At 38.5% G+C, this 13,991-nt stretch overlaps 1 protein-coding gene across 3 annotated transcripts in view; it reads left to right on the top strand.

The window, feature by feature from the left end:
- The window catches only part of BLTP3B (bridge-like lipid transfer protein family member 3B), a 104,004-nt gene that overhangs the window by 81,419 nt on the left and 8,594 nt on the right, over nt 1–13,991 (top strand). For all 3 annotated transcript variants that reach the window (XM_082850027.1, XM_082850026.1, XM_082850025.1), the window contains exons 18-19: nt 10,781–11,034; nt 11,352–11,460. In XM_082850027.1, the coding sequence (XP_082706153.1) occupies nt 10,781–11,034; nt 11,352–11,460 (363 nt within the window). The remainder of the gene's footprint in view (nt 1–10,780; nt 11,035–11,351; nt 11,461–13,991) is intronic.

The following is a 13,991-nucleotide window of genomic DNA, read 5'->3' as shown; positions in this document are numbered from 1 at the left end:
GTCAAAGTTAGTTCCACACTAGAATAAGTATCAATTTTTGTATTCCATTATCTTGCTTATAAGCAAACATTTTCTGAGTCTGGCATGTTACTTGATATTTGATAAAATCACGTATCCTGTTCTTACGGTTTTTCATTCTAAGATCAACACATTCACTTAGACATAGAGGGATATAAGCAACAAAATACACAGTGTCTGACGAGGAATACCACATTAAACCATCCCTTTCTCAAACTTTATGTGGAATTATCACTCACGGTTTTCAGTTATTTAAAGAAATGAATTTATTAAAATAGTTATACTAAGAAATTTAAATGACAATGTTCTTTTGAAAAGTCACTGAGCTGGAATATTTTTCTTTGCTATATACACAGAATGCTATATCTGATATATAACATGCTGAAATACATATAGTCCTGCATGATATCAAATAAGTATGTTATCACCTCACATCCTGGGAATTGCAAGTAATTTGTCTATAAACAAGCATCATAGAAAAAAATTGGCTCCTGGCTTTTTTCTGTGTGTAGGCCTTGCAGTTTACAATGTATCTCCTAAAAAAAAAATTCAAGAATTTCATATTAGCAAGTGTAAATCCCAATAGCATACAAAATGGAGGAAGATAAGTATATAGTTGGAAAGGTTTTGTAGTCAATGAAAAATCAACAAAAAAAGATTGAACATAAAATTTCAAAAGCTAGACCCTATTCTATACCCAACACAAACACTTTTTTGCACAGTTTTTTACTCCTTCTTATAGCCCACTTATTACCATGGCCCACTTATTACTTTGTTTCATGTTGTTCCTGACTGCAGAAATCATTTTGAAATGCCTTATATGTATGGGTTATACAGTCAGTGCTGTCTAATACCTTATTTTTTCACAGCTGTCTTGGTTGTTTAAAAATAAACAAAATAACAAGAAAGGAAAGGAAAGGGAAAGGGAATAAAGGGAAAAGGAGAAAAAAATAGCTTGAACATTTAAAACATTAATAAGCCATATGAACAAAGATTGTATTTGATCTGCAGTTTATATACACTGTCACTCTGACATGAACAGTTAAAATTGCAAAGTTGGGGCTTCCCTGGTGGCGCAGTGGTGGAGAGTCCGCCTGCCGATGCAGGGGACGCGGGTTCGTGCCCCGGTCTGGGAGGATCCCACATGCCGCGGAGCGGCTGGGCCTGTGAGCCATGGCCGCTGGGCCTGCGCGTCCGGAGCCTGTGTTCCGCAACGGGAGAGGCCACAGCAGTAGAGGCCCGCGTACCACAAAAAAAAGACAAAAAATTGCAAAGTTGTTTTTGCTTTTGTTTGTTTTTCTATAATGGGTGGACTTTGGATTCCTTTAATAGGAAGACCTTAATGTAAGTTTCATGGCATAAAAGATAATAAGCAGGAGTGATTTTTGACTAACGAGAATTTTGTTTTGTTTTACCTCTGTTCTAAATACTCTTTTTCGTTTGAAATTATTTATGGCTCTCAGCTCCCTGGAGTGAGTAGTGTGTATGTGTGTGTGCGTGTATGCTTGTGTGTAGATAGACTTATATAGATATACAGATAGATAAAAGGCAAAATAAAATCACATTTACCAAGTTGTTTGTTTTCAGTTGCTCTTAGTATTAAGTAGACAAATTAGTTAACTCTTATTTTTCTTGGTACAGGAAAAAACACTAACCATGATCAGTTTGTGACCATTTCTTTTATCTTCTATTTAAAAAAATTAGAATATCGAGTTCTTAATTGTTAAAAGAATTCTTTGGGAGTCTTTTTTTTTTTTTTGGCAGCTAAGTCCCACGTGGACCACCAGGGAATTCCCTAGGAGTATTTTCAATCTTTTCTAGTATCTATACCATTTATTTATTTTGAATTGTTAATAAATAGTGCTAACATTAATTAAATATCAATTTTTACCTGAAATAAAAGTTTTAAAAACAACTCTCCACTTTATGTTGCATGTAGAGATTTATCCGTGCTGCATAAATATAAGTATCTTTAATTTCTTGCACCTTTCTCCCCTTCATAAATATATATACATTTCACTTCTGTAAGACTAGAGTATTCACACGCATACTGAGGAAAATTAAACATCTTTCTATCATGAATTTGATAAATGAAGTCTTCTTATGAGGGCCCATGGGACAGATAACTTGGACCCTCAATAACTGAAGCAGCTTCACCTTTCCAGAACAGTTTGTTTTTAACTCACGGATTCTATGAATTGTGTGTGAAACTGATCGTATTTTTCTTTTTGCTGCTAGGAAGTTATTTTTGGTCTACCTTTGGCACAGAAATTTAAATAATGTATTTTAAGTTAATAATCTTACCACTTGTCTTTACTTTTCCATTCCCTACTTATTTTTTTTCTTTATTTTTTACATCTTTATTGGAGTATAATTGCTTTACAATGGTGTGTTAGTTTCTGCCTTATAACAAAGTGAATTAGTTATACATATACATATGTTCCCATATCTCTTCCCTCTTCCTCTCCCTCCCTCCCACCTTCCCTATCCCACCCCTCTAGGTCCTCACAAAGCACCGAGCTGATCTCCCTGTGCTATGCGGCTGCTTCCCTCTAGCTATCTGTTTTACGTTTGGTAGTGTATATATGTTCATGCCACTCTCTCACTTTGTCACAGCTTACCCTTCCCCCTCCCCGTGTCTTCAATTCTCCACTACGTCTGTGCCTTTATTCCTGTCTTACCCCTAGGTTCTTCATGACATTTATTTTTTCTTAAATTCCATATATATGTGTTAGCATACGGTATTTGTCTTTCTCTTTCTGACTTACTTCACTCTGTATGACAGACTCTAGGTCCATCCACCTCATTACAAATAACTCAATTTCATTTCTTTTTATGGCTCAGTAATATTCTATTGTATATATGTGCCACATCTTCTTTATCCATTCATCTGATGATGGACACATAGGTTGTTTCCATCTCCTGGCTATTGTTCACAGAGCTACAATGAACATTTTGGTACATGACTCTTTTTGAATTATGGTTTTCTCAGGGTATATGCCCAGTAGTGGGATTGCTGGGTCATATGGTACTTCTATTTGTAGTTTTTTAAGGAACCTCCGTACTGTTCTCCATAGTGGCTGTACCAATTCACATTGCCACCAGCAGTGCAAGAGTGTTCCCTTTTCTCCACACCCTCTCCAGCATTTATTGTTTCTAGATTTTTTGATGATGGCCATTCTTACTGGTGTAAGATCATATCTCATTGTAGTTTTGATTTGCATTTCTCTAATGATTAATGATGTTGAGCATTCTTTCATGTGTTTGTTGGCAGTCTGTATATCTTCTTTGGAGAAATGTCTATTTAGGTCTTCTGCCCATTTTTGGATTCGGTTCTTTGTTTTTTTGTTATTGAGCTGCATGAGCTGCTGCTTGTAAATTTTGGAGATTAATTCTTTGTCAATTGCTTCATTTGCAAATATTTTCTCCATTCTGAGGATTGTATTTTGGTCTTGTTTATGGTTTCCCTTGCTGTACAAAAGCTTTGTAGTTTCATTAGGTCCCATTTGTTTATTTTTCTTTTTATTTCCATTTCTCTATGAGGTGGGTCAAAAAGGATCTTGCTGTGATTTATGTCATAGAGTGTTCTGCCTATGTTTTCCTCCAAAAGTTTGATAGTTTCTGGCCTTACATTTAGGTCTTTAATCCATTTTGAGCTCATTTTTGTGTATGGTGTTAGGGAGTGATCTAATCTCATACTTTTAAATGTACCTGTCCAGTTTTCCCAGCACCACTTATTGAAGAGGCTGTCCTTTCTCCACGGTACATTCCTGCCTCCTTTATCAAAGATAAGGTGACTATATGTGTGTGGGATTATCTATGGGCTTTCTATCCTGTTCCATTGATCTGTATTTCTGTTTTTGTACAAGTACCGTATTGTCTTGATTACTGTAGCTTTGTAGTATAGTCTGAAGTCAGGGAGCCTGATACCTCCAGTTCCGTTTTTCGTTCTCAAGATTGCTTTGGCTATTCGGGATCTTTTGTGTTTCCATAAAAATTGTGAAATTTTTTGTTCTAGTTCTTTGAAAACTGCCAGTGATAGTTTGATAGGGATTGCATTGAATCTGTAGATTGCTTTGGGTAGTAGAGTCATTTTCACAATGTTAATTCTTCCAATCCAAGAACATGGTATATCTCTCCATCTATTTGTATCATCCTTAATTTCTTTCATCAGTGTCTTATAATTTTCTGCATACAGGTCTTTTGTCTCCTTAGGTAGGTTTATTCCTAGATATTGTATTCTTTTTATTGCAGTGGTAAATGGGAATGTATTCTTGATTTCACTTTCAGATTATTCATCAGTGGTGTATAGTAATGCAAGAGATTTCTGTGCATTAATTTTGTATCCTGCTACTTTACCAAATTCATTGATTAGCTCTAGTAGTTTTCTGGTGGCATCTTTAGGATTCTCTATGTATAGTATCATGTCATCTGCAAACAGTGACAGCTTTACTTCTTCTTTTCCGATTTGGGTTCCTTTTCTTTCCTTTTCTTCTCTGATTGCTGTGGCTAAAACTTCCAAAACTATATTGAATAAGAGTGGTGAGAGTGGGAAACCTTGTCTTGTTCCTGATCTTAGTGAAAATTCTTTCAGTTTTGAACCATTGAGGATGATGTTGGCTGTGGGTTTGTCATATATGGCCGTTATTATGTTGAGGAAAGTTCCCTCTATGCCTACTTTCTGGAGGGTTTTTATCATAAACGGGTGTTGAATTTTGTCGAAAGCTTTCTCTGCATCTATTGAGATGACCATATGGTTTTTCTCCTTCCATTTGTTAATATGGTGTATCACATTGATTGATTTGCATATGTTGAAGAATACTTCCATTCCTGGAATAAACCCCACTAGATCATGATGTATGATCCTTTTAATGTGCTGTTGGATTCTGTTTGCTAGTATTTTGTTGAGGATTTCTGCATCTATGTTCATCAGTGATATTGGCCTGTAGTTTTCATTCTTTGTGACATCCTTGTCTGGTTTTGGTATCAGGGTGATGGTGGCCTCGTAGAATGAGTTTGGGAGTGTTCCTCCCTCTGCTATATTTTGGAAGAGTTCGAGAAGGATAGGTGTTAGCTCTTCCTAAATGTTTGATAGAATTTGCCTGTGAAGCCATCTGGTCCTGGGCTTTTGTTTCTTGGAAGATTTTTAATCACAATCTCAATTTCAGTGCTTGTGATTGGTCTGTTCATATTTTCTGTTTCTTCCTGGTTCAGTCTTGGCAGGTTGCGCATTTCTAAGAATTCGTCCATTTCTTCCAGGTTTTCCATTTTATTGTCATAGAGTTGCTTGTAGTAATCTCTCATGATCTGTTGTATTTCTGCAGTGTTAGTTGTTACTTCTCCTTTTTCATCTCTAATTGTATTGATTTGAGTCTTCTCCCTTTTTTTCTTGATGAGTCTGGCTGGTGGTTTATCAATTTTGTTTATCTTCTCAAATAACGAGCTTTTAGTTTTATTGATCTTTGCTATCGTTTCCTTCATTTCTTTTTCATTTATTTCTGATCTGATATTTATGATTTCTTTCCTTCTGCTAACTTTGAGGGTTTTTTGTTCTTTCTCTTATTGCTTTAGGTGCAAGTTTAGGTTGTTTATTCGAGATGTTTCCTGTTTCTTAAGGTAGGATTGTATTGCTATAAACTTCCCTCTTAGAAATGCTTTTGCTGCATCCCATAGTTTTGGGTCGTCGTGTCTCCATTGTCATTTGTTTCTAGGTATGTTTTGATTTCCTCTTTGATTTCTTCAGTGATCACTTCATTATTAAGTAGTGTATTTTTTAGCCTCCATGTGTTTGTATTTTTTACAGATCTTTTCCTGTGATTGATATCTAGTCTCATAGCGTTATGGTCGGAAAAGATACCTGATACAATTTCAATTTTCTTAAATTTACCAAGGCTTGACTTGTGACCCAGGATATGGTCTATCCTGGAGAATGTTCCATGAGCACTTGAGAAAAATGTGTATTCTGTTTTTTTTGGATGGAAAGTCCTATAAATATCAATTAAGTCCATCTTGTTTAATGTATCATTTAAAGCTTGTGTTTCCTTATTTATTTTCATTTTGGATGATCTGTCTATTGGTGAAAGTGGGGTGTTAAAGTCCCCTACTATGAATGTGTTACTGTCGATTTCCCCTTTTATGACTGTTAGTATTTGCCTTATGTATTGAGGCGCTGCTATGTTGGGTGCATAAATATTTACAATTGTCATATCTTCTTCTTGGATCGATCCCTTGAGCTTTATGTAGTGTCCTTCTTTGTCTCTTGTAATAATCTTTGTTTTAAAGTCTATTTTGTCTGATACAAGAATTGCTACTCCAGCTTTCTTTTGGTTTCCATTTGCATGGAATATCTTTTTCCATCCCCTTACTTTCAGTCTGTATGTGTCTCTAGGTCTGAAGTGGGTCTCTTGTAGACAGCATATATAAGGGTCTTGTTTTTGTATCCATTCAGCCAGTCTGTGTCTTTTGGTGGGAGCATTTAATCCATTTACACTTAAGGTAATTATCAATATGTATGTTCCTATTCTGATTTTCTTAATTGTTTTGGGTTTGTTATTATAGGTCTTTTCCTTCTTTTGTGTTTCTTGCCTAGATAAGATCCTTTAGCATTTGTTGTAAAGCTGGTTTGGTGGTGCTGAACTCTCTCAGCTTTTGCTTATCTGTAAAGGTTTTAATTTCTGCATCAAATCTGAATGAGATCCCTGCTGGGTAGAGTAATCTTAGTTGTATGTTTTTCTCCTTCATTACTTTAAATATGTCGTGCTAGTCACTTCTGGCTTGCAGAGTTTCTGCTGAAAGATCAGTTGTTAACCTTATGGGGATTCCCCTGTGTGTTATTTGTTGTTTTTCCCTTGCTGCTTTTAATATATTTTCTCTGTATTTAATTTTTGATAGGTTGATTAATATGTGTCTTGGCGTGTTTCTCCTTGGATTTATCCTGTATGGGAGTCTCTGTGCTTCCTGGGCTTGATTAAGTATTTCCTTTTCCATATTAGGGAAGTTTTCAACTATAATGTCTTCAAATATTTTCTCAGTCCCTTTCTTTTTCTCTTCCTCTTCTGGAACCCCGATAATTTGAATGTTGGTGCATTTAATGTTGTCCCAGAGGTCTCTGAGACTGTCCTCAGTTCTTTTCATTCTTTTTTCTTTATTCTGCTCTGCAGTAGTTATTTCCACTGTTTTATCTTCCCGGTCACTTATCTGTTCTTCTGTCTCAGTTATTCTGCTATTGATCCCTTGTAGAGTATTTTTAATTTCATTTATTGTGTTGTTCATCGTTGCTTGTTTCATCTTTAGTTCTTCTAGGTCCTTGTTAATGTTTCTTGCATTTTCTCTATTCTATTTCCAAGATTTTGGATCATCTTTACTATCATTATTCTGAATTCTTTTTCAGGTAGACTGCCTATTTCCTCTTCATTTGTTAGGTCTGGTGGGTTTTTATCTTGCTCCTTCATCTGCTGTGTGTTTTTCGGTCTTCTCATTTTGCTTATCTAACTGTGTTTGGGGTCTCCTTTTTGCAGGCTGCAGGTTCGTAGTTCCCATTTTTGGTGTCTGTCCCCAGTGGCTAAAGTTGGTTCAGTGGGTTGTGTAGGTTTCATGGTGGAGGGGACTAGTGCCTGTGTTCTGGTGGATGAGGCTGGATCTTGTCTTTCTGGTGGGCAGGTCTACGTCTGGTGGTGTGTTTTGGGGTGTCTGTGGACTTATTATGATTTTAGGTAGCCTCTCTGCTAATGGGTGGTGTTGTGTTCCTGTCTTGCTAGTTGTTTGGCATAGTGTCCAGCACTGTAGCTTGCTGGTCGTTGAGTGAAGCTATGTGTTGGTGTTGAGATGGAGATCTCTGGGAGATTTTCACCATTTGATATTACGTGGAGCTGGGAGGTCTCTTGTGGACCAGTGTCCTGAAGTTGGCTCTCCCACCTCAGAGGCACAGCAATGACTGCTAACTGCAGCACCAAGAGCCTTTCATCTACACGGCTCAGAATAAAAGGGAGAAAAAGAAGGAAGGGAGGGAGGGAGGGAGGAAGGAAGGAAGGAAGGAAGGGGAAAGAAAGAAAGAGAGAGGAAAGAAAGAAAGAAAGAAAGAGAAAGGAAAGAAAAAAAAGAAAGAGAAAGGAAAGAAAGAAAGAGAAGGGAAAGAAAGAAAGAAGGGAAAGAAAGAAAGAAGGGAAAGAAAGAAAGAAAGAGGATAAAAGAAAATAAAATAAAGTAAGGTAAAATAAAATAAAGTTATTAAAATAAAAAAAATTATTTAGAAAAAAAATATTTTTAAGTAAAAAAAAAAATGGACGGATAGAACCCTAGGACAAATGGTGAAAGCAAAGCTATACAGACAAAATCTCAGACAGAAGCATACACATACACACTCACAAAAAGAGGAAAAGGGGAAAAAATCATAAATCTTGCTCTCAAAGTCCACCTCCTGAATTTGGGATGATTCGTTGTCTTTTCAGGTATTCCACAGATGCAGGGTATGTCAAGTTGATTGTGGAGCTTTAATCTGCTACTCCTGAGGCTGCTGGGAGAGATTTCCCTTTGTCTTCTTTGTTCGCACAGCTCCCTGGGTTCAGCTTTGGATTTGGTCCCGCCTCTGCGTGTACGTCACCTGAGGCTGTCTGTTCTTCGCTCAGACAGGACGGGGTTAAAGCAGCTGCTGATTCGGGGGCTCTGGCTCACTCAGGCCGGGGGCAGGGATTGGTATGGAGTGCAGGGTGAACCTGCGGCTGCAGAGTCCGGCATGACGTTGCATCAGCCTGAGGCGCGCTGTGTGTTCTCCCGGGGAAGTTGTCCCTGGATCCCGGGACCCTGGTGGTGGCGGGCTGCACAGGCTCCCCGGAAGAGGGGGTGTGGAGAGTGGCCTGTGCTCACACACAGTCTTCTTGGTGGTGGCCGCAGCAGCCTTAGCGTCTCATGCCCATCTCTGGGGTCCGCGCTGTAAGCCGCGACTCGCGCCTGTCTCTGGAGCTCCTTTAAGCAGCGCTCTTAATCCTCTCTCCTCACACACCAGGAAACAAAGAGGGAAGAAAAAGTCTCTTGCCTCTTCGGCAGGTCCAGACTTTTCCCCGGACTCCCTCCCGGCTAGCCATGGTGCACTAACCCCCTGCAGGCCGTGTTCACGCTGCCAGTGCCATTCCTCTCCCTGCGCTCCGACCGAAGCCCGATACTCAGCTCCCAGCCCCGCCCGTCCCGGCGGGTGAGCAAACAAGCCTCTCGGGCTCGTGAGTTCCGGTCAGCACCGATCCTCTGTGCGGGAATCTCTCCGCTTTTCCCTCCGCACTCCTGTTGCTGTGCTCTCCTCCGCGGCACCGAAGCTTTCCCCCTCCGCCACCCACAGTCTCCACCCGCGAAGGGGCTTCCTTGTGTGTGGAAACCTTTCCTCCTTCACATCTCCCTCCCACTGGTGCAGGTCGTGTCCCTGTTCTTTTGTCTGTTTATTCTTTTTTCTTTTGCCCTAACCAGGTACGTAGGGAGTTTCTTGTCTTTTGGGAGGTTTGAGGTCTTCTACCAGCATTCAGTAGGTGTTCTGTAGGAGTTGTTCCACGTGTAGATATATTTCTGATGTATCTGTGGGGAGGAAGGTGATCTCCGCGTCTTACTCTTCCGCCATCTTCCCCCTCTCTCCCCTACTTATTTTTTGAATCTGATTATACCACGTGCATGTTTTCTCCTATTCTTTTTAGAGCTAGGTAATGTAAAATAAACAAAATAGTTACCATGAGCGCCAATTCACTTAAGTAGTTCCACTAGGAACTTTTATTTTTAAAGATATTTTATGGGTGTTTATTGAAATTAAAGAAATTTGTTTTGAACTTGAGTATTTATAGCTCTGTAAGCCACCTCAAATTCTTTTTTGGAGCAAGACCAAGGCATAAATAAATGTAAATATAAACATAAATATATTTCCTTTGCTATAATTTTAGTTTCAAAATTGTCTTCTAGTAGTAACATGTTAATGGGGTCTTCTCTATTTACCTTTCCAGTTATTTAAGGGCCTAATTTTAATGAAGAATGTACAAAACTTCAGGCTTTTGTCACTACTTGAGAAATGGCTTGAGTCACTTTAAATGCCATGACTGTTTCTTCATCACAGTTGTCCATTATATAATAAATGTATAGCTATGTACACACTCAGACACACTCCAGATATCTGAGTTATGCATCATCAGATTTATATCACGGCATGTTTTTCCATGTTACCAAAAAATAAAAATATATATAAAAGTATAGACAAGACAGGGCTTTCCTGGTGGCACAGTGGTTAAGAATCTGCCTGCCAATGCAGGGGACACGGGTTTGAGCCCTGCTCCAGGAAGATCCCACATGCCGTGGAGCACCTAAGCCTGTGTGCCGCAAGTAGTGAAGCCCACACGCCTAGAGCCCGTGCTCCGCAACAAGAGAAGCCATTGCAGTGAGAAGCCCGCGCAGCATAACGAAGAGTAGCCCCTGCTCCCTGCTCGCCACAGCTAGAGAAAGCCCACGCACACCAACAAAGACCCAACGCAGGCATAAATAAATAAATAAATAAATAAATATTTTAGAAAAGTATAGACAAGACAGCGTTATTGCAGTAGAAGATTGTCTATAAAAATGAAAATTGGGAAAATTAAGGTGAGGTACATGTACTGTAAATATCTTAAATTAAGAGTAAATATTAAAAGTTTATTATTGCTTTAACATTGTACAAAGTGACAATAATGACCGGTAATTGAGAGTGACATGTCTGAGTAGTGCTACAGAGTTATAATTTTTATTTGTTCTTTTTTCATAGGTTCAGATCATAAAGCTGTAATTCATTCTAAATCCTCTCCTGAGATTACTCTGAGATTTGAAAGTGGGCCTGGTGCTGTAATACACTCTTTGCTTGCAGAAAAGAATGGCTTTCTGCAGTGCCATATAGAAAACTTTAGCACTGAGTTTCTTATATCTTCTCTTATGAATATTCAACATTTTTTGGAAGATGAAACTGTTGCAACAGTGATGCCAATGAAGATACAAGTTTCTAACACAAAAATAAATTTAAAAGTATGTTAACAAATATTTTTATATTTTCATGTTATAAATGTTCACTTTGCCTACCTGGACTTTGATTCATGTCTAGAAATATGAACTGGTTGGTCTTTGTGGTGATGGTGTAGAGATTTTTCATAGAAATTAGAAAATATCAAAGTAAAATGAGCAGTTTTCTCACTGTATGAACTAAAGCATGTTAAAGATATATTTCAAACTCATTAAGAATATTATTGGCTGAAGTAATGTTTAAGAAAATGATTAATTGAAGATGATTAATTTTATCTTTTACTTTAATAACAACATGCCAATACTATTTATCTTTCCTGTAGGATGACAGTCCTCGTAGTAATACATTATCCTTTGAACCAGCTCCTGTAACTGTTCATATTGATCATCTTGTGGTAGAGAGAAATGATGATGGCTCTTTTCATATCAGAGGTATATATGAAAACAGTTTAAGTGAACATTTAACTGAAATATGTCATTATTAGTATGCTGATTGTTTTTTTTTCACTCATACTTTTCATATACTATTTTATATGTGTATGCATATGTAGTAGTAGATGATTTAGGGACACTGTGAGTACATTGTGATAAAATATCATCCATGTATGAACCTCTAGCTCAGGAATAACTCATCTAGAATTGATTTAGTATCTATTCTACAAAGGTGTTTTGAATGAAGTCCTTCCAGGGTTATCTCAATCTTCTCCTTTTCAATGAACCCTTCTCTATAACTTGATGTGACTTCTTAAAATTCTTGAGTACTTATTCTCCATACCTTATTACTTATAGTATATTGCTATGTATTTAGTTCTGTTTCAGTGCTTGTATCTCCATTCTAGCAAGATTTCTAAGGTCTCTAATGTAAGGACTGTGTCTTCTAAGGTAGTGTGGAGTAGTGGAAAGAGCTTGAGTTGGTAGACCTAGGTATTCTAGTCCTCACTTTGTTAGTAGCTACTTGAGGGTGAAATGTGAGGGACTGATAAGAGACGAACCAGAAAAATCTGTAGCCAGAAACCATGAAAGAGAAGACTATTGCTGAGGTAGAAGCAGTTTGTGGGGCACTCTTGACTGAAGAGTCCTTCCTCTCTGGAGCTGGGGAACAGCTACAGCAAACATAGAAGTCAGGCCAACGAAGATCATATGTCATCTTTGGGCTTCCCTGGTGGCGCAGTGGTTGAGAATCCGCCTGCTAATGCAGGGGACACGGGTTCGAGCCCTGGTCTGGGAGGATCCCACATGCCGCGGAGCAACTAGGCCCGTGAGCCACAACTGCTGAGCCTGCGCGTCTGGAGCCTGTGCTCCGCAACAAGAGAGGCCATGACAGTGAGAGGCCTGCGCACCGCGATGAAGAGTGGCCCCCGCTTGCCACAACTAGAGAAAGCCCTCGCACAGAAACAAAGACCCAACACAGCCAAAAATAAAAATAAATTAATTAAAAAAAATGTCATCTTCATTACTGATAAAAGCTCAGGTGAAGATAGCTCAGGTGTGAGAAGTCAGGTTTGTTGTATGGCTCTTGCTCCCAGATGCTTTATATCCCAAAACTGCAGGTCTGTCTTACACAAAACCAGAACAGAGTGTTCCAGTGCTTCAGAGTGCTGAAGAAAAGTTGAGACTTTTAAAGAATTATAATTAATATCCTCAGACAGATGATAGGATTTTGAACTCAAAACAAGAACAAGCTTTTATGGAAAATAACCAGTTAGAAATCCTTGAAAATTAAAAGCCTGATCTTTGAAGTAAAAAATAGTAGGTCACCTAAAATCTATCAGCTCTACCTTCAAGAAATATCCAGAGTTAGAGCTGAATCATACAGTATGTAGCTGTCTCAGATTGGCTTCTTTTTTTTTTTGAGGTACGCGGGCCTCTCACTGTTGTGGCCTCTCCTGTTGCGGAGCACAGGCTCCGGATGCGCAGGCTCAGCGGCCATGGCTCACGGGCCCAGCCACTCCGCGGCATGTGGGATCTTCCCGGACTGGGGCACGAACCTGTGTCCCCTGCATCGGCAGGCGGACTCTCAACCACTGCGCCACCAGGGAAGCCCTCAGATTGGCTTCTTTCACTTAGTTATATGATTTAAGGTTTCTCCATGTCTTTTCAAGGCTTAATAGCTCATTTCCTTTTAGAGCCAAATAATATTCCATTGTCTGAATGTTCCACAGTTTATTTCACCTACTGAAGGGCATCTTGGTTGCTTCTATATTTTGGCAGTTATGAATAAAACTGCTGTACACATTCACATGCAGGTGTTTGTGTAGACATAAGTTTTCAGCTCCTTTGGGTAAATACCAAGGAGTGTGATTGCTGGATCTTATGGTTAAGAGTACATTTAGTTTTGTAAGAAAATGGCTGTACTATTTTACATTCTTACCAGCTGTGGATGAGATTTCTTGTTGGTCTATGTTCTCACTAACATTTGGTGTTGTCAATGTTCTGGATTTTGGCCATTCTAAATAGGTGTGTAGTGGTATGCTGTTGTTTTAATTTGCATTTCCCTGATGACATATGATGTACGCATCTTTTCGTATGCTGATTTGCCATCTATATATCTTCTTTTGTGAGGTGCCTCTTAAAGTCATTGGCCTCAGAGAGAGATTTCATATTGATAAAAGATCCCCCAAAACATACCTCAGTCATAAACCTTTATCCATCTAACAACATAACTGAAAAATATAAAGCAAACCTATTTGAAGTAAAGAGAAATGGAATCATATCATATTGCGATGCTATAATCATAGAGAAACTTTTACGTGCCTCTCAGAGTACAAGTATAGATACATAAATATAAATATGTGTGTGTGTGTATGTGTATGTGTATATATATATATATTTGAATTCAACAAATGGGTAATTTCAAATACCCATAAAACTTCTCTATTAATTCAGTCTCAGAGAAAATATCAACAGATTCCAAAACATAAAGTTCATGCAGACCATTTCTCTGATATCAGTGCAATAAAGTT

Source organism: Leucopleurus acutus (assembly GCF_964270905.1).
Source record: "Leucopleurus acutus genome assembly, chromosome: 11".
In the NCBI taxonomy this organism is placed as follows: domain Eukaryota; kingdom Metazoa; phylum Chordata; class Mammalia; order Artiodactyla; family Delphinidae; genus Leucopleurus; species Leucopleurus acutus.
The sequence above is the reverse complement of the archived record's forward strand: the minus strand, read 5'-3'. Positions and strand labels throughout refer to the sequence as shown.